Raw genomic sequence first — 23,661 nt, forward strand, 5'->3', positions numbered from 1 at the left:
TGCATCCCAAAGCTGGAGACCGGAGTGCACACCTGGTGGAAAAAACATTTTTGAGATAATTATCTCAAGCTCAGCTGGCTAAACAGCAATCATCTCAGAGAGGGCTGATGCACCTACATAGACTCAAATCATGGCCACTTTAATTAAATGATCACTAGTCACTTATAATGTTAAATATCTTAATTACTCATCTCCATAGGTATATACTGTCCTATTCCATCTTGCACCTTGCCACGTCGCTCGGTCATTCATATATTTAAACTGTACGTAATTATTTTCCCATCCTTTAGTTCTGTGTAATTAGGTATGCTCGTTGTGGAATTAGTTAGACTTACTGTTAGATATGGCTCACTTGTCGGAACTGAAGCCACAAGCATTTCGCCTTACACTACGCCATTAACATCTACTAACCATGTGTATGTGACCAACATACAATTGACGTTTGTATAGATAGATTCTTTGTATAAGACAGCACAAGGGGATTTTATTTATAGCATTTTATGTGCAACATTACCATAATACTGCACACATTGTAGCTAAGTAACATAGAGCTCTTTAGCGTATAACTAACAGCGCTGTACATGCCTCTAACTCGTGAGTAGAATCCTGATTGGTGAAAAAAAAGCTTTGACTCATCAGGCATTGAATCAATGTTATTCACTGCTTCATTGACAATACGATTTTATGTTGAATTCTTAGAATTCAAACCATTTAGTTGTAGACGGTTAAATACCATGCAACCATCCATATGAATCCGTTTCTTAGTCCTAACTCATTCAGATGATATGGAATATGTGAGAGAGAATGTTCATGGCCTAGGCTATTTTGGAGGGCATTGGAGGTGTGTTCTCGCTCTCTCATAATCGTGTTTGGTCTTTTGAGTTTTTCTCTCACTAGGAGTTACGGTCATTAAACATTTCGCCATTAGGCATCATTGGCACGCCTTAATTTGAAAATACCATACTACAAGTATAGCATTTTCCCATTCAAATTTCATGTCCAATTATTCCTTACTATACAGAGGGAATGGAATTGACCCAAACTCATATGTCCCTAATTGTTTCATGAGTTGCATGTCAATGTGTATGTATGTGTTGCTGTGTATGTAGTGTAGTGTGTCTGTCCTGTGTGTGTGGTTGTGTTGTTGGTTGGGTGGTGTGTGCGTGCGTGATGTGTGTGTCTTATGTGTCAGTCCACATAGTAAACATGTTGTTGGTGTTTCTGAATCTTTTGTGCCTACTAGTGTTTGGACAGCCCTCTGCACTCCGTCCGTTCCCCCTCCACTCCCCCCTGCGAGGAGGCCTCCTCCCCTTCGCCTGATTCGCTCCTCTCCTCGTCCTCCCCTTGTCCCACCTTACGGAGCCCCGTCTCTCCTCGACACCTCCTCCTTACGGCGCTCCCCGGAGGAGGCGGGACCGGGTCGCAGCCCCTCGGGGGCGTTACCGGCCAACTGACAAATGCCACGTCTCAGGAGGCCCTGGTGACCACGCCAACAGCCTCCCCTCCCAAGTCTGTCCCAGTTCGGACTGCTCGCCTGTTTACATTCGACGGGCACGGCCCAGACAGTGAGGGTAACGGAGAGGGCAGAAACAATACAAAACGTCCAAATTCAAAGAAATGACCCTGTATATTAACTTGGTAAATTAAGCTAAAAAGAACAAACAAAACAAACACACACACACACACAAACACACACACACAACACAAGACAAAAGAGAAGAAAGAAACACAACAGCCAAAATGTATTGATACACAACCATCCACCATTAAGGCCACACCAAATGTTGGTAATGGTGGTTGTTAATGCTTTGATTAATCATAATGCTAATTGCCATTTTCATTTTTCTCAGTCGTTAGTTTCAGAAGACAGTCGGACACCAGCCCGGCCGACCCCGGCAACAACAGCCTTATCTTCGACAAGAAGACACAAGAGGAGATTCTTGACCTGGGGTAAGTGCTCATTTCAGACATTTAAACGGTTTACATGTAAACACATTGTAAATTTGTCCGTTTCAAAACTGTTGCTTTCTGTTGATTTTAACCCACAATTTTGGTTCTTCTGAAGGGTCACGTTGAGACGCTCCTATGTGAGAGTCAGAAAAGACAAGTCAAAAGAACTGTCAATGGGAAGCAGGTGAGTCCATGGGAAGCCATTTTGTCTCTGTCCCTCTGTTTCAATACAGGAGGCAAATTTTGGCTCTATTAGACCTAGTTAGCTATGAGAGACACCATTTTGGCTCTTTCAGTTAGCATATTGAATCTCTCTTTCCTCTGCACAGGGCCTCTGAGAGGCCCGTCCAGGTCCTCTGGCTCTTTCGTGCCTTTCCCTGGTTCACTGACAGCCCAGGGGCTCGTGTCATCGGGGCACTCCGCCTGCTCCCCCAAACTGGTCTCACAGGACTGCAGCCCCCGCAAGTCCAACTCCAGGTAACTCACATCCACAATAAATATAGACAGACCTTCAGATACAATTTAGGTCAGACTGCACTATTATGTTACTACCATTGTCCACTTTGTGTTTTATCATTATCAGAGGCCTCATGTGTTTATGTTAGCATTAGCATATAGGCTAGTCTTCATTTCATGTCTGTCATTAAGATTTCTGCCACATCTGACAATGTCACAATGAATGCGCGCGCTTCAAAGGACAGAAGGCCCGTGTTGTTATGGTTGGGATGGCAGATAGCTAGCAACAATTTTAAGAAGCTGTCATATGGTGAATTGTAAGTGGCTCGTTTCAGCTCGTTTTAAATTCTTGATACCATGTCTTGTTTTGAGTGTTTTGACTGTCACCTCTATGCTATGGAGAAAGAAAAGGCTAGATACTAGTCTAACAATAACTGTAATGATGTATTTGAGAGATAAGTGCTCATGTGCAACTGTATTTTTGTTTTCAAAAACATTGGAGACGAAATATAGTTTACATGTTGTCAACAATCTAGGCCAACCTTGTTTTTCCCCATACTGTAGTTGCACATGCATCGGTTTTGTTGCTAAACAACCAACTGTCTATACATTCCACAGTTTAAATAACCGAGAAACGGATGCTGCTGTATACCCTTGGAGATATGCAATAGCTTTAACAATCTTTTCAAATGAAATTGCCAAGAAGGTGAAAAACTGTTCTCCCACTGAGCAGTGCTAAGGCTTCAAATGCCATCAAATGAAACGGCAAACAGATGAGAGAAGCAAACGATCAGAGGATATACACACTGCTACACTGACTATAAACAGTCTTGCGTAGATGCGACTGCGATCCGTCAGTCGTCATCCTTCATAAGCTCTCTCCCTCTCTCTCCCCCTTCTTCTTCTCTCTCCATCTCTCTCCCACCCTCACTATCACTCCATGCTCTCCCATCACACCAACCACAACACCCAACACACCACACACACACACACACACACACACACACCACAAACCACACACACCACACACACACCACCACACACACCACACCACACACCCCACACAGTGATATTTTCATTGAGTGTGACCACTGTGGTCAAACAGCATTGGATCGATTGATTTATCCAGTTCAAGATCAATTACATCTGACATTAGTAGGATATTAATGCATTGTTTGTAAACCTTATTTTCAAACAGTTGTAGCTTAGAAATATAAAATGTTTGGTCACAGCAGTAACACTGAAAAATAATACATAAGCATCATATTTTGGATGAATTGCCCTCTCAAATGATGCCCCTGTAAACACATATGCATGCACACACACAACAAAAACTCACACAGACACACAGCCCTATAACAGCCCTTGACAGTCCCCTTGAGAGCCACAGTGCAGGGGCCAAAATCTCCAGTGCAGAGGAGGAAGGCAAAGTCATGGGTATCTGCCTCCTCTCCAGACACCAAGCTTATTAGGGCTGCGTCCCAAAGGGCACTCTGTGCCCTACACTACCGGTCCAAAGTTTTAGAACACCTACTCATTCAAGGGTTTTTCTTTMTTTTTACTATTTTCTACATTGTAGAATAATAACGAACACATCAAAACTATGAAATAACACATATGGAATCATATAGTAACCAAAAAAGGGTTAAACAAATCAAAATATTTTTTATAATAATATTTTATATTTGAGATTCTTCAAAGTAGCCACCCTTTGCCTTGGACAGCTTTGCACACTCTTGGCATTCTCTCAACCAGCTTCACCTGGAATGTTTTTCCAACAGTCTTGAAGGAGTTCCCACATATAATGAGCACTTGTTGGCTTCTTTTCCTTCACTCTGAGGTCCGACTCATCCCAAACCCTCTCAATTGGGTTGAGGTCGGGTGATTGTGGAGGTCAGGTGATCTGATGCAGCACTCCATCACTCTCCTTCTTGGTCAAATAGCCCTTACACAGCCTGGAGGTGTGTTGGGTCATACTCCTGTTGAAAAACAAATGATAGTCCCACTAAGCCCAAACCAGATGGGATGGCGTATCGCTGCAGAATGCTGTGGTAACCATGCTGGTTAAGTATGCCTTGAATTCAAATAAATCACTGACAGTGTCACCAGCAAAGCACACCCACACCCACACCATAACCCCTCCTCCTCCATGCTTTACGGTGGGAAATACGCATGCAGAGATCATCCGTAATAGCCACAAGCCGCATCTCACGAAAACACGGTGGTTGGAACCAAAAATCTCCAATTTGGACTCCAGACCAAAGGACAGATTTCCACCAGTCTAATGTCCACTGCTTGTGTTTCTTGGCCCAAGCAAGTCTCTCCTTCTTATTGGTGTCCTTTAGTAGTGGTTTCTTTGCAGCAATTCAACCACAAAGGCCTGAATCACAGTCTCCGCTGAACAGTTGACGTTGAGATGTGTCTGTTACTTGAACTCTGAAGCATCTATTTGGGCTGCAATTTCTGAGGCTGGTAATGCTAATGAACTTATCCTCTGCAACAGAGGTAACTCTGGCTGGATCTTCCATTCCTGTGGCAGTTCTCATGAGAGCCAGTTTCATCATAGCACTTGATCGTTTCTGCAACTGCACTTGAAGAAACTTTCAAAGTTCTTGAAATGTTCCATATTGACTGACCTTCATGTCGTAAAGTACTGATGGACTCTCATTTCTCTTTGCTTATTTGAGCTGTTCTTGCCATAATATGGACTTGGTCTTTTACCAAATAGGGCTATCTTCTGTATACCTCCCTACCTTGTCACAACACAACTGATTGGCTCAAACGCAATAAGGAAAGAAATTCCACAAATTAACTTTTAAGGCGGCACACCTGTTCATTGAAATGCATTCCAGGTGACTACCTCATGAAACTGGTTGAGAAAATGCCAAGAGTGTGCAAAGCTGTCATCAAGGCAAAAGGTGGCTATTTGAAGAATCTCTAATATAAAATATATTTATATTTGTGTAACACTTAATTGGTTACTACATGATTCCATATGTGTTATTTCATAGTTCTGATGTCTTCACTATTATTCTACAATGTAGAAAAAAGTAAAAATAAAGAAAAACTCTTGAATGAGTAGGTATTCTAAAACTTTTGACCGGTAGTGTATATAGTGCACTACTTTTGACAATGGTGAAAAAAGTACCTAATTGTCATACTTGGGTAAAAGTAAATATACCTTAATAGAAAATGACTCAAGTAAAATTTAAAGTCACCCAGTAAAATACTACTTGAGCAAAAGTCTAAAAGTATTTGTTTTCAAATATACTTAAGCATCAAAAGTAAATGTAATTGCTAAAATATACTTAAGTATCAAATGTAAAAGTATAAATCATTTAAAAGTCCTTATATTAAGCAAAGCAGAAGGCACAATTTTCTTGWATATATTTTTTTACGGTTAGCCAGGGGCACACTCCAACACTCACCCGTCATTTACAAAGTGTTTAGTGAGTCAGTACACATACCCCAAAAAAACACTTAAGTAGTACTTTCAAGTATTTTTCCTTATTAAGTACTTTATACCACTGATTTTTGACCAGGGCCCATAGGGCTCTGTTCAAAAGTAGTGCACTATGTAGGGAATAGGGTGCCATTTGGGATGCATTCTAGAGCCATTAACCCAGCTGGACAGGCACACAGTGGTAGAAAGGGATTTAACGGCCCTCCGCTTTCAATGGGAAGCTGAAGCTTTAATTGCTGTGCAGAGGCGAAGGACCCCGGCCCCAATGCTGATGACTAAGTGCATCTGGGATGCTTTGCATAGCTACTCCTCACTATTAAACCCCATGGAGCTCTGTTCTAAATTGCACTCTAGTCCCTATAAAGTTCACTACATTTGCCCTGTAGTCAAAAGTATTGCACTTTACGGGAAATAAAGGTGCTATTTGGGATAGGCCCATGCTCCCAACATGTTGCTACTGGGGTTTTTAGATGTGTCATGAGGCAGGTGTTAGAGAGTATGTATAAACAATCCCCCTGCCCCAATATTTGGGAGGGTTTTGAATCTGAATGGATCAAACCAAGTGAAGCTGAGAGGGGGGGATGGGTGTTTTCTACCATAGAGGGCTATATTGATGAACTCACCGAACTTAGTCTGTCAATGGTTAATTCAAAAGTAGTTTTTTTTTAAAGCATATGTAAACAAGGGCATCATAATATCTATTATTAACCACTAAGTGGAAAAATGCTCTGCTGTGTTGCGTTCCTTCTTTTGTTAAACGGTAATCTAGTTGTCTTGACATTGATGTTGTGGTTAGCTAAAAGCATCGCAGCGGTCAAGTCACCAAGGTGAGTAAATCAACAGCATCGATCGCATCATGGGATTTCTGCCTACGACTGCAAATGTGGGCAAAGAGAGACATCCAACAAGAAATAGGTGTATTGTTAGGTGTCCTGTGGGTGTACCTACTGCTTATATGTTTTCATGGCAAGGATATGGACAGGCTACACATTAACATATTAGCAGAAAGAATGTCATCATCTATGGCCGAGACATATCTCAATATGTAACATACCATATTTGTTGTGCTGACAAGGGCTTATAACACCTTCGATCTATGAAGCAATTTGTCCACATAAGCAGAAAAACTATAAAGCTCCAAGAGCCAGGCATGCTCTTAACTATACGTTTGACAGTGAAATAGAAACACTTTGATATGCGAACACACACCTTGTTTTGTCACATCAACGGTGTGATTGGACGGCTGTATATTTCAGTCCTTTCTGTGCCTCTTAGCTAAACGTTCATTGGCCCACAACCTTCTGAAATATAATCTATTTCCCTTAGAAATACTCAGGCCTTTGGCAGAGGCTTTAATTAGCTGGTGCAAAGTCAGTGGGAGGCATATGTCTGCCGTCCTGGGTATTTTGAACGGACAACCACTATACGCCTATCTCCTTCCAGCTTCTTTCATCTGTATATTAAGCTATGTTTTCCATCCAATAGATGCGCATGTACCAAACCATGTAAGAGGAAGAGAGCAATGCCAAAACCCCTCAACGTGGTCAATCGGATCTAACAACGGAAGAGTCTCTTGCATCGGTGCCATGTTCTTGTTTTAACTCCCGAAGTCATCTGTCAATATCTTTTCTGAAACAGGTTACATTTGACACGAGTATGTGACATCGTGCCGCACAATGGGCCATCGAGTTCCCCTCTGTGTAAATGTAGCCATGCTTGTCGATAAATGTCGAATAGGAGCACCCTCTTGGACACAGAGGAAAACGCGCCCTGTTTCCTAATTGGGTTTCAATCCCTCAGACTCTCCACAGGAGCTGAGTCACACCGTGGGCCTCTCCAGATCAATTATATATATGTGTGTATGTGTGTGAGAGAGAGTGAGAGTGAGTGAGTGAGTGAGTGAGTGAGTGAGTGAGTGAGTGAGTGAGTGAGTGAGTGAGTGAGTGAGTGAGTGAGTGAGTGAGTGAGTGAGTGAGNGAGTGAGTGAGTGAGTGAGTGAGTGAGTGAGTGAGTGAGTGAGTGAGTGAGTGAGTGAGTGAGTGAGTGAGTGAGTGAGTGAGAAAGTTTTCTCCTTCTTGACAATTTGTAACATGCATTTGGCATATCTCCAAGGGTAATAGCAGCATCCGTTTCTCGGTTATTTAAACTGTGGAATGTATAGACAGTTTGGTTGTTTAGCAACAAAACCGATGCATGTGCAACTACAGTATGGGGAAAAACAAGGGTTGGCCTAGATTGTTGACAACATGTAAACTATATTTCGTCTCCAATGTTTATTGAAAACAAAAATACAGTTGCACATTGAGCACTTATCTCTCAAATACATCATTACAGTTATTGGTTAACTAGATATCTAGCCATTTCTTTCTCCATAAAAGCATAGAGGTGACAGTCAAAACACCTCAAAACAAGACATGGTATCAAGAACAAGTTTAAACGAGCTGAAACGAGCCACTTACAATTCACCATATGACAGCTTCTTAAAATTGTTGCTAGCTATCTGACCATCCACAACCATAACAACACGTGGCCTTCTGTCCCTTTGAAGCGCGCGCATCATTTTTGTGACATTGTCAGATGTGGCAGAAATCTTAATGACAGACATGAAATGAAGACTAGCCTATATGCTAATGCTAACATAAACACATGAGGCCTCTGATAATGATAAAAACACAAAGTGGACAATGGTAGTAGTAACATAATAGTGCAGTCTGACCTAAATATGATATCTGAAGGCGTCTGTCTATATGTTATTGTGGATGTGAGTTACCTGGGAGTTGGACTTGCGGGGGCTGCAGTCCTGTGAGACCAGTTTSGGGGAGCAGGGCGGAGTTGCCCCGGATGACACGGAGCCCCTGGTGCTGTCAGTGAACCAGGAGAAAGGCACGAAAGAGCCAGAGGACCTGGACGGGCTCTCAGATGGCTCCCTGTGCAGAGAAAGAGAGATATTCAATATGCTAACTGAAAGAGCCAAAATGGTGTCTCTCATATGCTAACTAGGTCTAATAGAGYCAAAATKTTGCCTCCTGTATTGAAACAGAGGGACAGAGMCAAAATGGCTTCCCATGGACTCACCKGCTTCCCATTGACAGTCTRTTTGACTTGTCTTTTCTGACTCTCACATAGGAGCGTCTCAACGTGACCCTTCAGAAGAACAAAAAAATTGTGGGTTAAAATCAACAGAAAGCAACAGTTTTGAAACGGACAAATTTACAATGTGTTTACAATGTAAACCGTTTAAATGTCTGAAAATTGAGCACTTACCCCAGGTCCAAGAATCTCCTCTTGGTCTTCTTGTCGAAGATAAGGCTGTTGTTGCCGGGGTCGGCCGGGCTGGTGTCCCGACTGTCTTCTGAAACTAACACTGAGAAATAATGAAAAATGGCAATTAGTTCATTATTGATTAATCAAAGCATTAACCCACCATTACCAACATTTTGGTGTGGCCTTAATGGAATGGTGGTTGTGTATCAATACATTTTTGGCTGTTTGTTTGTTTGTTTGTTTCTTTCTTTCTTTCTTTCTTTGTTTGTTTGTGTTTGTGTGTGTGTGTGTGTTTTGCCTATTTAGGCTTAATATACCACAGTTAATATCACAGGGCATTTAATTCTTCGTTTGTGGATTTGTCTGCCTCTCGTACCCTCACTGTCTGGGCATCGTGCCCGTCGAATGTAAACAGGCGAGCAGTCCGAACTGGGACATGACTTGGAGGGAGAGCTGTTGGGCGTGGTCACCAGGGCCTCCTGAGACGTGGCATTTGTCAGTTGGCGGTAACGCCCCCGAGGGGCTGGCGACCCGGTCCCGCCCTCCTCCGGGGAGCGCCGTAAGGAGGAGGTGTCGAAGGAGAAGACGGGGCTCCGTAAGGTGGGACAAGGGGAGGACGAGGAGAGGAGCGAATCAGGCGAAGGGGAGGAGCCTCCTCGCAGGGTGGAGTGGAGGGGGGAACGGACGGAGTGCAGAGGGCTGTCCAAACACTATGGCACAAAGATTCAGAAACACCACAACATGTTTATATGTGAACTGACTGACACAAACAATAAACACACACATGCACGCACGCACACACACAACCACACACCAACACACACACCTACACACACAGAGAGACAGACAGACAGACACACGTACATACACACACACAAGCATGCACTTACGCATATATACACATGCATGCACCCACTCATGAACACAATTAGGGACATATGAGTTTGGGTCAATTCCATTCCACCTACTGTATAGTAAGGAATAATTGGACATGAAATTTGAATGGGAAAATGCTAATAACTGTAGTATGGTACTTTTCAAATTAAGTGCTTGTCCAATGAAATGCCTGAATGGGCTGGAATGCAATTTGAATTGACCGTAACTCTAGTGAGAGAAAACACTCAAAACGACCAAACAACAGATATGAAGAGAGCGAGACACACACTCCAATGCCCTCCAAAATAGCCTAGGCCATTAAGACATTTTCCCATCTGATAATCTCCATATCATCTGAAATGAGTTTTAGGACTAAGAAACGGATTTCATATGGATGGTTGCATGGTATTTTACCGTCTACAACTAAATGGGTTTGAATCTAAAGAATTCAATCATAAAATCTGATTGTCAAATGAAGCAGTGAAACATGATTCAATGCCTGATTGAGTCAAGCTTTGTTTTTCACCAATCAGGATCTACTCACGAGTATAGGCATGTACAGCGCTGTTAGTTATACAGCTATAGTTGCTATGTTACTTAGCTACATGTGTGCAGTATTATGGWATAKTGACTATATAAAATGCGCAATAAATACCTAAAATCTCCCTTGTGCTGTCTATACAAAGATGTCTATCTATACTGTATTACCAAGACAAGACAAGGCCCTTGTCTTTTGTTATCACATGCTACAAGGTCATCATCAGACTACAAAGGAGTGTGCCTGTCCCTTTGAGAGTCCATCTCATCGATTGATTGGCTCTCACGCCTGTCACTCACCTTCCTCTCCAGACTGTCATCTCCCTCTGTGGAGCTGACGCTGTCTCGGAAGCGAGAGCGAGAGGGGCGGTGCCTCCTGGCTTTGACGGAGAGCTGGGCACGCCCCTTCTGTATGCTGTTGTCCAGCAGCTCTGTCTCTGGGATGGCCTCGTTCAGGTCTGAGGGAAGATCACAGAGAAAATGATGATATTCAGATCATTCAGGTCTGAGGGAAGTTCACAGAGAAAAGCTCAAATAAGTAGTGGACACAGATTTGAGAAGCGCTTTCAACAGATCCATTTGATGCAGAATGTGTTACAAGGAAAGCCCAGACCTAAACATTAGGCTACAGCTATTATAATATATTAATTTCACCTGGGACCTAGAAAGATAAACTACTGGGCAAAAGCTAATTCCCTGCATGTAAAATAAATCCTCTAACGTCTGTGTTACAAGAAGGTACAAGATACCGTTATACCACCTTTTGCATGTCAAACTGAGGAGTTTAATTGATCAGATGAAATATGTTTATCTGATCCTCCCCCTGCTGTAACATCCTCTATCTGCGGTGAACCCAGAGGAACGATCCTTTTGCCTTTGACCTCTTGACCCCAATCTGAGAGCCCTTCAGCGTTTCCATCAATTACCTCTCCCTCTCCTCCCCTCATCCCTCCATCCTTCACTCCATTTATCCAGCCCCCAGCCCCCAAATACATGACAATGAATCTATTTAATCACATTGGACGTTCCCCTGTGACTGAGTCAGTAGAGGATTGTGGGGGATGAACATTGACCTACGACCTGGTCCTCTCTTACAGTGCCTTCAGAAAGTATTCACACCCCTTGACTTTTTCCACATTTTGTTATGTTACAGCCTGAATTTAAAATTCATTAAATTTAGATTTTGTGTCATTGGCCTACACACAATACCCCATAATGTCAAGGGGGAATTATGTTTTATAAATGTTGACAAATTAATAACAAATAATAAGCTGAAGTGTATGAGTCAATAAGTATTCAACCCATTTGTTATGGCAAGCTGTAATAACTTCTGGAGTACAATGTTGCTTAACAAGTCACATAATAAGTTGCATGGACTCACTCTGTGTGCAATAATAGTGCTTAAAACTTCTTCAGGGTCGGTGGGCCCCTCACGGGACGATTGAGCTAACGTAGGCTAATGCGATTAGCATGAGGTTGTAAGTAACAAGAAAATTTCCCAGGACATAGACATATCTGATAGTGGCAGAAAGCTTAAATTCTTGTTAATCTAACTGCACTGTCCAATTTATAGTAGCTATTACAGTGAAAGAATACCATGCTATTGTTTGAGGAGAGTGCACAGTTTTGAACTAGAAAAGTTATTAATAAACAAATTAGGCAAATTTGGGCAGTCTTGATACAAAGGGTTTGAACAGAAATACAATGGTTCATTGGATCAGTCTAAAACTCTGCACATACACTGCTGCCATCTAGTGGCCAAAATCTAAATGGCACCTGGGCTGGAATAATACATTATGGCCTTTCTCTTTCATTTCAAAGATGATGATACAAAAAATATACAATAAATATACAAAAAAAACTGTTGGTTTTTTCTTTGTATTATCTTTTACCAGATGTAATGTGTTATATTAACCTACATTCCTTTCACATTTCCACAAACTTCAAAGTGTTTGCTTTCAAATGGTATCAAGAATATGCATATCCTTGCTTCAGGGCCTGATCTACAGGCAGTTAGATCTGGGTATGTCATTTTAGGGTGAAATTTAAAAAAAGGGGCGGATCCTTACGTGATTTTGGAAAGACTACCTCATCTCTGTACACGACTCATACAATTATCTGTAAGGCCCCACAGTCGAGCAGTGAATTTCAAACACAGATTCAACCACAAAGACCAGGAASATTTTCCAATGCCTCGCAATGAAGGGCACCTATTGGTAAATGGGTTTTTAAAAAAGCAGACATTGAATATCCCTTTGAGCATGGTGAAGTTATTCATTACACTTTGGATGGTGTAGCAATAGACCCAGTCACTACAAAGATACAGGTGTCCTTCCTAAATCAGTCCCCGGAAAGGAAGAAAACCACTCAGGGATTTCACCATGACTTTAAAACAGTTACAGAGTTTAATGGCTGTGATAAGAGAAAACTGAGGATTGATCAACAACATTGTAGTWACTCCACAATACTAACCTAATTGACAAAGTGAAAGAAGGAAGCCTGTATAGAACAGAAATATTCTAAAACATGCATCCTGTTTGTAACAAGGCACTAAAGTAACACTGCAAAAAATGTAGCAAAGAAGTTAACTTCATGTCCTGAATACAAAACGTTATGTTTGGGGCAAATCCAACACAACACATCATTGAGTACCACTCTTCAAATTTTCAAGCATGGTGGAGGCTGCATCAAGCATACCTATAATTAGATATTTCTGTGTTTCATGTTCAATACATTTGCAAACATTTCTAAAAACCTTGTTATTATTGGGTATTGTGTGTAGAGGGGTGAGAATTGTTTATTTTATTCAGGCTGTAACACAACAAAATGTGTAATAAGTCAAGGGGTTTGGATACTTTCTGAAGGCACTGTATCGATCCACACACACAGTGCCTCTGTCCCTCTACTAAACATTAGCTTTTTGCTTGGGGAGCATTGGCAGTGTAGTAGGGATTCATGCACCACAATTACCTAATCAAACATGTATAAAAGTCAAAGCAATTGACATAATACAATTGATCTATTACTTGTGAGAAATATGTAATTCAATTGTATTAGTTTTTTTTTATTCTTCCCCTCTCCCTCTTCAGGAACAGGTGCATCAGTACAGTTATGAGACACAGAGGGACCAGATGTGCCTGAGTCAACAGCTAAGTGCTCTTGTTACTGTTGTTKTTTCAGAATGGAGGCCAGTGATGATTCATTGCCGKCCACGCTGCAGTGAAAGCGCCAACTAACAGGATTAATCTGATACCTCTCTCTCACCATGCTGACGCTCAGATCTCATCACAGACTGTACTGTACTGTACTACACAGAACAGAACAGCACTGACTGCTCTATAATAGAGGATCTAACACCAGCCAGTCTGCCGAGACAGACTAAAAATAAGATACACCAGAGGAAAGTGGTGAGACCTTTCATCAGCTATGAAACACACATTATCACTGAAGTTCTCTTCTCTGATGCCCCCTGCAGCCATTCAGGTTTGGGCAAGATTTTTGAAATATACAGTATATAGTAATTAATATCATGTCCTGGACAATATTAGGCTAAATAGCTAAGAACCTATTTTCAAAGGATCCCACCACCGACACCAAAAGTAATAAAACTCAGAAAAAATAAAAGTGGGAGAAAATATGACTCGAGTGTTTGTGATTTGTGTGAGAATGAAGAGGAAATCTAAAGATCGACTCATATTTCTTGACGTGCACATCCTCTTCCCTCTCTCCCATGGCTGAGTGTTCACTCTAATATAATTGGTCTTTARTCATGTARAAATGCCCAGGCAGCACACTGTCCGTTCAGGCTCTCAGCGAGGTTCAGAGACACTGGGATAATGATAAGGAAGGGAGTGTTGATGAACACACTCGGACATGAGGTTCAATTTAACCTCAATTCAAGTAAAAAAATAAATAAAAAATCTACTCCTTAGCAACACCGATTTATCTACAGCTCATTAAAATACATTGTTTTAGAATAGTTTTTCAAATATTCCGAGTCAGAATGTGAGGAAACGTTTCCCTGAATTGAATTGTGGTGCAGACGACTTYTACTGTTTTTAATTTAATGCAGACAAACTATTTAAACAGTATTACAGTTAATGGTCATTGCACCTAACATCAACGAAGGAATCTTCATGTAAACCTTATGCGGTATAGGATTCTGCATATGACTCCTAGCATTGGTAATGACACATTACTGTACTGTCATGACACCTATCTGTAGAAGGGCGCCGGAGAGGATGGCTGACATCTTATGTGCTCCTAACCAACTGTGTTATTTTGTTCATTTTTTTTGCGTTGTTTATAACTTATTTTGTAACTTATTTTGTACATTATGTTGCTGCTACTGTCTCTTATGACCGAAAATAACTTCTGGACATCAGAACAGCGATTACTCACCACGAGCTGGAAAGAAGCTTTTTCCTTTAACAAGTCCGACGTGAAGGATATACTGCTTTCCTGGGAACAGGCCCAAATCCCTGTCACTTGCCAGAAGACAAGACAGACAAAAATGTGGCGGAGGTCGGGCTGCCTTCTGAGAATTCGTAGGCGAGCGAGTAAACCCCCACTGCCATCCGCTCTATTGGCCAACGTGCAATCATTGGGAAATGAAATCGATGACCTACGAGCAAGATTAAACTACCAACGGGACATTCAAAACTGTAATATCTTATGTTTCACCGAGTAGTGGCTGAACGACGACATGAAGGATATACAGCTGGCGGGTTTTACACTGTATCGGCAAGATAGAACCGCATCCTCTGGTAAGACGAGGGTTGCCGGTCTATGTATAGTTGTAAACAACAGCTGGTGCACGATATCTAAGGAAGTGTCAAAGTTTTGCTCGCCTGAGGTAGAGTATATCATGATAAGCTGTAGACCACACTATCTACCTAAAGAGTTTTCATCTGTATTTTTCGTAGCATACCACCACAGACCGATGCTGGCACTTAGACCKCACTTAATGAGCTGTATACCGCCATAAGCAAACAGGAAAACGCTCATCCAGAGGCGGCGCTCCTAGTGGCCGGGGACTTTAATGCAGGGAAACTTACATCCATTTTACCAAATCTCTACCAGCATGTTAAATGTGCAACCAGAGGGAAAAAAACTTTAGATCACCTTTACTCCACACACAGAGATGCGTACAAAGCCCACCCTCCATTTGGCAAATCTGACCATAAGTCTATCCTCTTGATTCCTGCTTACAAGCAATAATTAAAGCAGGAAGCACCAGTGACTCAGTCAATAAAAAAGTGGTCAGATGAAGCAGATGCTAAGCTACAGGACTGTTTTGCTAGCACAGACTGGAATATGTTCCGGGATTCTTCCAATGGCATTGAGGAGTACACCACATCAGTTACTGGCTTCATCAATAAGCGCATCGATGACTTCATCCCCACAGTGACTGTACATACCCCAACCAGAAGCCATGGATTACAGGGAACATCCGCACTGAGCTAAAGTGTAGAGCTGCCGCTTTCAAGGAGTGGGAGTCTAACCCGGAAGCTTATAAGAAATCCCTCTATGCCCTCCGACGAACCATCAAACAGGTAAAGGGTCAATACAGGACTAAGATAGAATTTTACTACAACGGCTCCGACACTCGTCGGATGTGGCAGGGCTTGCAAACTATTACAGACTACAAAGGGAAGCACAGCCGAGAGCTGCCCAGTGACACGAGCCTACCAGACGAGCTAAACTACTTCTATGCTCGTTTCGAGGCAAGTAATACTGAAGCATGCATGCTTCAGCTGTTCCGAACGACTGTGTGATCACGCTGTGTGATCACGCTCTCCACAGCCGATGTGAGTAAGACCTTTAAACAGGTCAACATTCACAAGGCCGCAGGGCCAGACGGATTACCAGGACGTGTACTGTACTCCAAGCATACGCTGACTAACTGGTAAGTTTCTTCACGGACATTTTCAACCTCTCCCTGTCTGTAATACCAACTAGTTTCAAGCAGACGACCATACTCCCAGACTATTTACATTTCCCCCCCCCCCTCTTTTACGCTGCTGCTACTCTCTGTTATTATCTATGCATAGTCACTTTTATAACTCTAACTACATGTACATATTACCAGAATTACCTCGACTAGCCGGTGCCCCCGCACCTTTACTCTGTACTGTTACCCCCTGTATATAGCCTCGCTATTGATATTTTACTGCTGCTTTTTAATTATTTGTTCTTTTTATTTCTTATTGTTATTTTGGGGAGGGGGATTATTTTTTTTAACTGCATTGTTGGTTAAGGGCTCGTAAGAAAGCATTTCACTGTAAGGTCTACTACACCTGTTGTATTCGGCACATGTGACAAATACAATTTGATTTGATTTATTGAGCAGTCTGAATAAAAGGGCAGGTGTGACAGATCACACCAAATGACCAGAGATCCATTCTCATCTAAGAAGACCACAATGCACAATGAGCTCCAAAATACTGCAGCACTTCCACTGGACTCCACTTGACTGTGGTCGGGCAAATTTGGACGTCGCTCTCTCTCTACACTGTCCTAGCTTACGACACTGTCTTAACATGAGGGGTTGAATTTGAGAATGAAAGTATAAKGTCTATATGACTCACTATGGCTATATTCAGATCCCTGTTGTTCATCCATTCAAATTGTGGGTGCATGCCAAATGGCACCCTGATCCCTACTTTTGCACTACTTTTGACTAGAGCTCTATGGGCCCTAGGGAATAAGGTGCAATTTGGGGTGCACTCTGTAAATCAATGTTTGTGCTGCTCAGTGACCCAGCAGTGGTCAAATGGAGGCAGAGTGACATTTTCCACCCGTAGTTCTGTCATCAGCCTACTGACAAGGAAGGTTGAACACCCAACTGGCCTTTCGCCCGCTCTGTTCATGTTATGGGCTACATGCTCAGAGATGGAGGAGACCTTTTCATGCACCTCACAGTCGACGAAAGGGAACCTCCTTTGCTTCGGAAATCACGACTCAACAGTAGCCATCTGTTATCTTACAGAAGCATTGTAATCAGTCCAAGTTAAAAACAGCACACAATATCACCAGGGGTCGGAACCAATTCAGGGAACAGAACCGAAACCCGGAAAGAACGTAATTTTTCAAGGAACAGAATCAAAACCTGGAACGAAAGTAATCTATACTATTCTGGAACAGAACCATGGGAACCGGTTAATAACATTATTTTACATTCCGGGCATCCATTTGCAAAAACAAAATGCAACAAAGCTTCTATGCAAAGCCCTCACTCTTTTTCCAGTGTCTGCCTGCCTGCTAGCCTACTACTGAAGTTACAAGTGTGATTCAGAAATTAGGGAGAGAGATTCTTTATTAGAGAAGAATGGATWAACTTTTTCAACGCTAGTTAAGGATATTAAATAGTTATCACGTTTGACATTGGATATATTAACTACAAATGTTTTATTTTGATTCTGGTGCAGCTCTGCACACACAAGCTAGCCAGCTAGTTTTGGTCCAACGTTAAACCAACTCTCTGAAGTTCAAAGACATTCAATGTTCCTTCGTAGAAGCTGCTCCTCCAGAAGTATAATTCTGATTATTAATGGTTACTTTTTTGGTTMAAACCGGTTAAGAACTTTATTTTGCCGGTCGGAACAGTGGAACTGAACAAAAAAATATTGGTTCTGTTATGAACGATACGATTGGGAGAAAAAAATTGGTTCCAACCCCTGCATGTCACACATCCCTCCAGAAATAGAATTGAACACAGAAGTGAATTGCTCTAGTAGTGTTGTCGAGTGGTACATCCTTGCACAGCAGGCTAAAACTCAAGCAGCACTCAAAGCTAATTTGTATAGATAGACACCACTGGGTCTAGCTTGGGCTATCGAGTCCAAAACCACAACACTCAGTGTGGTAGAGTGTAGGTTCATTAAATTCAATTTTCCTCAATCTGGGGGTGAATGGAATTGAGTGTGCTACCGTTTCGGATTGGTGCTGCGTTCCTCAAGCTGGTTAGGTGGTGGTGGCTGAGGTAAAGCTAGCAATCAATGCTACAGCTACAGCAGCAGCAGAGTGAGTTCCCTGTGGGATGCAGGCCAACCAAACCATCTCTGTCTGTAGCGGTCTGACTGATAATCATCCATACTATAGGCCCTGATTCAGCCCTAAAACAGGTCCTTTTCTATCTCTGTTGGAGCGGAGTTAGGTTGGAGTATGATACAGGCTCTGTTTTGGGTTGTACATGTTTGGTTTCGCTCCCTGGGTGGTAATGTAAAGGTTGGTTTACTATATGACACATGCTTTGTATCCAGAAGCAAGGTTTGGTTCAGTATAACTGAAGCCTTAAACAAGCTTTATATCAAGAATACCCGTGTAAGGTTTGAGTGGATATGAATTCTCAGCCTATAAGATTGAAACTCTATTGCATTAGGTTGGGTTCAGTGTGTTATGGGCTGTGTGCTACGACAGCAGTGTGACTGCTAGTTCAGTATGACATTGTCTTTGTGGTTCATTGGATGAGCTGTGTATTGGCTGGCTCCGTGGTTCAGTATTAGGATGTACACAGCCAGTAATGAAGGCAGACAGGCCGAACTGCCGCAGAGGGAAACTGTTCTGCTCGCCCCCCGCCTACGTTCTCTACCACGTTTCCACTGAGCGAGTCAAGGGAGACCAAGCACAGCGACCCCAAAGACAACAGACAACAACAAGTTATTTTACAGGGTGAATCCCTCACATTAAAACAACAACATTTCTTGGCTCAAGTATCTCAACCCTCCTGTTCACATTGTTGACAACATTATACGAGACAACAAGGAGGAGTAAAGTGGGGTGAAGGAGGAGGGTGAACTGAKAATCACCTCTTAATTTTTTCCCATTCTGTTATCCCCAGCGGTGCACATTACCCCCCCCCCTGCTCTTATTAGACCTAGTGTCTGTGCTAAGAGGCACCATTAAATATTGACCAAACCAAGCCACACTCCCCTGTCATCCCCCATAAGCCATCCTCCCACCCTTTATTGGATTCTACACAGACCATACATAGAGTAGGTAGGAGACGGATATACTGCAGCCCACCCCCACTATAGGTCTACTGAGCGCACTACCCCTGACTCTTTATTTCCCTGTGGGCCTTTCTAGAGAGGTATGAAGGTCAATCTCGCAGCTGCATCACTAGAGGAAAGGGTTCACAGTATATTAAAGAAAACGCCAGAGAGCTGGCGAAGCAARCAAGAYAYGGTCAGTTCAAAAATGTCTATTAGTGTCGCYCACTGTCACATCTCGAGGCTGTCAGGCTGATCCACCGGCTGTATTGTTTTGTCTAATTTAGTGACTGKATATCTGAAAGATGTGCTGTGGAGACACACACACATGCATGCAAACACACTCTAAAAATACCTCACGTCCGAGCCGGCGAATGACAGGCAGGTAGATGCACGCTTCAATGTTAGCTACGTGAATCCATAACACAGTTGAAATGTRTGGTTTTCAGAGGAGTKGAGCAGATTTGGGGYGTCTGGGCCAATAAGACAGTGTCAGAGGGTTAGAGGGGGGCRGGTATGCAGAAGTCGGCATATTGGGGAATTGGACTTGTCACCGCTGAGACCCAAACGGCTGAGTCCACACAAAGGGTGATGTTCCACATTAGTGCTGGGGTGTTTTATTCAGGGAGAGAGAGGTGACCTGGGAGCTGTTCCAAAGGGGAATAGGGAGTATTTATAGGACTCTGACTGAGAGGTAGCTTGGTCCCATGCTGGTTCCAACGTTATATACAAAGGTGCTGTGATGTAGAAGTCTGAGTCATAGCCTCTTTAGGAATTGATTTTCTTAAAATAGGACATGGAGTGTTTGTGTGTGTATGTGTGTGTCTGCATGCATGTGTAGCCTGACTAGACCGCCCTTTAAGCTGAGAAGAGCAGTCATGAGATTTCGTAGCATAGGCCTTCCCACGTATCATWACAACAACAGACGCCCTCATGTTCCACAGACCCATGGTATTCAGAAAGTTATAGGTCCAGCGCACAGCACACACATACTGTAGTTTATGTCAGACACACACCACACAAACACTTTATTTCTGTGTGCCTCATGTCGTGTATTTTTCTTTGAGAGATGTGCGCACACAAACACACAATCTTCGTTCGTGCATCACATATACAACACTCATTAAACGTGCGAGACACAAACACACAGAGAGAGAGAGAGAAACACTCACCAAAAATATTTTCTGTCTCCTCCAGCTGTGTGGCAGACATGGCGCAATGGGCACTGTGAAGAGAGAGGGGGTAGAGAGAGAAAGAGAGGGAGAGAGAAACGGAGAGGGCGAGGGGGGTAGAATTCTAGATTAGGTACTGTAGAAACAAAAACCTAACAGAGAGAGTGAGAGAGAGACAGAGAGTGAGAGAGAGATAGAGAGTGAGAGAGAGACCGAGAGTGAGAGAGAGATAGAGAGTGAGAGAGAGACAGAGAGTGCAATCAGTTGCTGCATTTATGTATATGGACATGTTTAGTCAGCCGTGTGACCAGCCTGCAGCCCTTAGCTTAGCTTCACCACCCCATCATCTAACAAGCCTCCTTGTCTCGTCTGTCTGCTGAAATTGCTTAAGCCCTGTGGTGTTTCTCCCTGGAAGAACCCTCAAGGAAATCACATTAGGAATTTACCAGAAAATGAGCAGCGACCCCCCCCCCCCCCCCCCATTTCTACTCACTCACACACACATAAAAACACACTCATGGGTAATGTGCACGTCTGCTCTGGCGCCTAGTCATCAGGGTGATTGATCGCGAGGGCTCAGCTGATCATCACACTGCTGACCCATTTCCCTGGTAGGCAGGTAATTAAACATGCAGCTAAAGAAGAGAGAATGGAGGGATGAGAGGAGAACACAAACACACACAGGGGGTTCCACACTTTCCTGAAGGAATGGCTGCATGATAAAGATGGATGATGTGTGTATTTGGGCTGGAAAGGGGTTTGAAGGTGGGTTAATGCATTACATCTCAAATGGAGGGCGTYACACTGTCGTATAAAGTATAGACATTTTAGTGGATCAAATTGGAAATATATCTTAGACCTAACAACACAAATAATAAGAATAGAACATTCAAGATGAAATGAAGACACATAAGGTTGTTGCAAATGAAGWTGATTAAAGTTGCCCCAAGCTAGCTTGGGTTGTCCTGCGAATCCCCCAATCTTGTGCCCGTTAACCCCTCTATCTTATCTGTGAACTCCAATCAACACTCTGGACAGCATCCTTTCTACAGTGGCTTGTAAAAGTATTCACCCCCCTCGGCATTTTTCCTATTTTGTTGCCTTACAACCTGGAATTAAAATAGATTTTTTGGGGGGTTTGTATCATTTGATTTACACAACATGCCTACTACTTTGAAGATGCAATTTTTTTTTAATTGTGAAACAAGAAATAAGACAAAAAAAACGGAGAACTTGAGCGTGCTTAACTATTCACCCGCTCCAAAGTCAATACTTTGTAGAGTCACCTTTTGCAGCAATTACAGCTGCAAGTCTCTTGGGGTATGTCTCTATAAGCTTGGCACATCCAGCCAATGGGATTTTTGCCCATTCTTCAAGGCAAAACTGCTCCAGCTCCTTCAAGTTAGATGGGTTCCGCTGGTGTACAGCACTCTTCATACCACAGATTCTTAATTGGATTGAGGTCTGGGCATTGTTGAACCACTCGAGTGTTGCTTTAGCAGTATGCTTAGGGTCATTGTCCTGCTTGAAGGTGAACCTCCGTCCCAGTCTCAAATCTCTGGAAGACTGAAGCMGGTTTCCCTCAAGAATTTCCCTGTATTTAGCACCATCGCTCCTTCAATTCTGACCAGTTTCCCAGTCCCTGATGATGAAAAACATACCCAGAGCATGATGCTCCCACCACCAATGCTTCACTGTGGGGAAGTGTTCTAGGGGTGATGAGAGGTGTTGGGTTTGCGCCAGACATAGCATTTTCCTTGATGGCCAAAAAGCTCAATTTTAGTTTAATCTGACCATAGTACCTTCTTCCATATGTTTGGGGAGTCTCCCACATGCCTTTTGGCGAACACCAAATGTGTTTGCTTATTTTTTTCTTTAAGCAATGGCTTTTTTCTGACCACTCTTCCGTAAATCCCAGCTCTGTGGAGTGTACGACTTAAAGTGGTCCTATGGACAGATACTCCAATCTCCGCTGTGGAGCTTTGCAGCTCCTTCAGGGTTATCTTTGGTCTCTTTGTTGCCTCTCTGATTAATGCCCTTCTTGCCTGATCTGTGAGTTTTGGTGGGCAGCCCTCTCTTGGCGGGTTTGTTGTGGTGTCATATTCTTTCAATTTTTTAATAATGGATTTAATGGTGCTCCGTGGGATGTTCAAAGTTTCAGATATTTTTTTATAACCCAACCCTGATCTGTACTTCTCCAGAACTTTGTCCCTGACCTGTTTGGAGAGCTCCTTGGTCTTCATGGTGCCGCTTGTTTGGTGRTGCCCCTTGTTTAGTGGTGTTGCAGACTCCTTTCAGAACAGGTGTATATATACTGAGATCATGTGACAGATCATGTGACACTTAGATTTCACATGTTGACTTTATTTAACTAATTTTGTGACTTCTGAAGGTAATTGGTTGCACTAGATCTTATTTATGGGCTTCATAGCAAAGGGGTGAATACATATGCACGCACCGCTTTTTTGTTTATTATTTTTGAGATTTTTTWAAAACAAGCTTCTTTTTTTTTCACTTCACCAATTTGGTCTATTTTGTGTATGTCAATTACATGAACTCCAAATAAAAATCTATTTAAATTACAGGTTGTAATGCAACAAAATAGGAAAAACGCCAAGRGGGATGAATACTTTTGCAAGGCACTGTATTCTACCTTATCAGACAACTCTAATGGATGGTCGCTCTGTGCTGTAACGGATGCTTGGGGAACACAGTACTGGTCATTATATGGCTACAGTAACAGTTGTAAGCACTGGACAGAATAGTTTGCTGCAGTCTATGAGAACAGTGGGCGATTATTTTCTTTAAAAACATAGCTGGGCTTTTGTTTTTCTCCTCAAAATCCACTTCTACCAGAACTGGCCTGGGGGTTAATGCAGCCAGTAATAAACTTACTGCATTAGAGTTTGCAACAAACATCACATCTGTGAGAAACTGCCTCAAGACACTT

At 42.6% G+C, this 23,661-nt stretch overlaps 1 protein-coding gene across 2 annotated transcripts in view; it reads right to left on the reverse strand.

Annotated features, from left to right (window-relative positions):
* LOC111981894 (sterile alpha motif domain-containing protein 14-like) overlaps positions 1-23,661 on the reverse strand; it is a 59,675-nt gene that overhangs the window by 26,187 nt on the left and 9,827 nt on the right. For both annotated transcript variants that reach the window (XM_070449174.1, XM_024013386.2), the window contains exons 2-7: positions 20,712-20,764; positions 10,847-11,004; positions 9,510-9,843; positions 9,134-9,233; positions 8,945-9,013; positions 8,640-8,796 (exon numbers count right to left, since the gene is read on the reverse strand). In XM_070449174.1, coding sequence (XP_070305275.1) covers positions 8,640-8,796; positions 8,945-9,013; positions 9,134-9,233; positions 9,510-9,843; positions 10,847-11,004; positions 20,712-20,751 — 858 coding nt within the window. In that variant the 5' untranslated portion in view covers positions 20,752-20,764. The remainder of the gene's footprint in view (positions 1-8,639; positions 8,797-8,944; positions 9,014-9,133; positions 9,234-9,509; positions 9,844-10,846; positions 11,005-20,711; positions 20,765-23,661) is intronic.

Source organism: Salvelinus sp. IW2-2015, linkage group LG20, assembly GCF_002910315.2.
Source record: "Salvelinus sp. IW2-2015 linkage group LG20, ASM291031v2, whole genome shotgun sequence".
NCBI classification, from domain to species: domain Eukaryota; kingdom Metazoa; phylum Chordata; class Actinopteri; order Salmoniformes; family Salmonidae; genus Salvelinus; species Salvelinus sp. IW2-2015.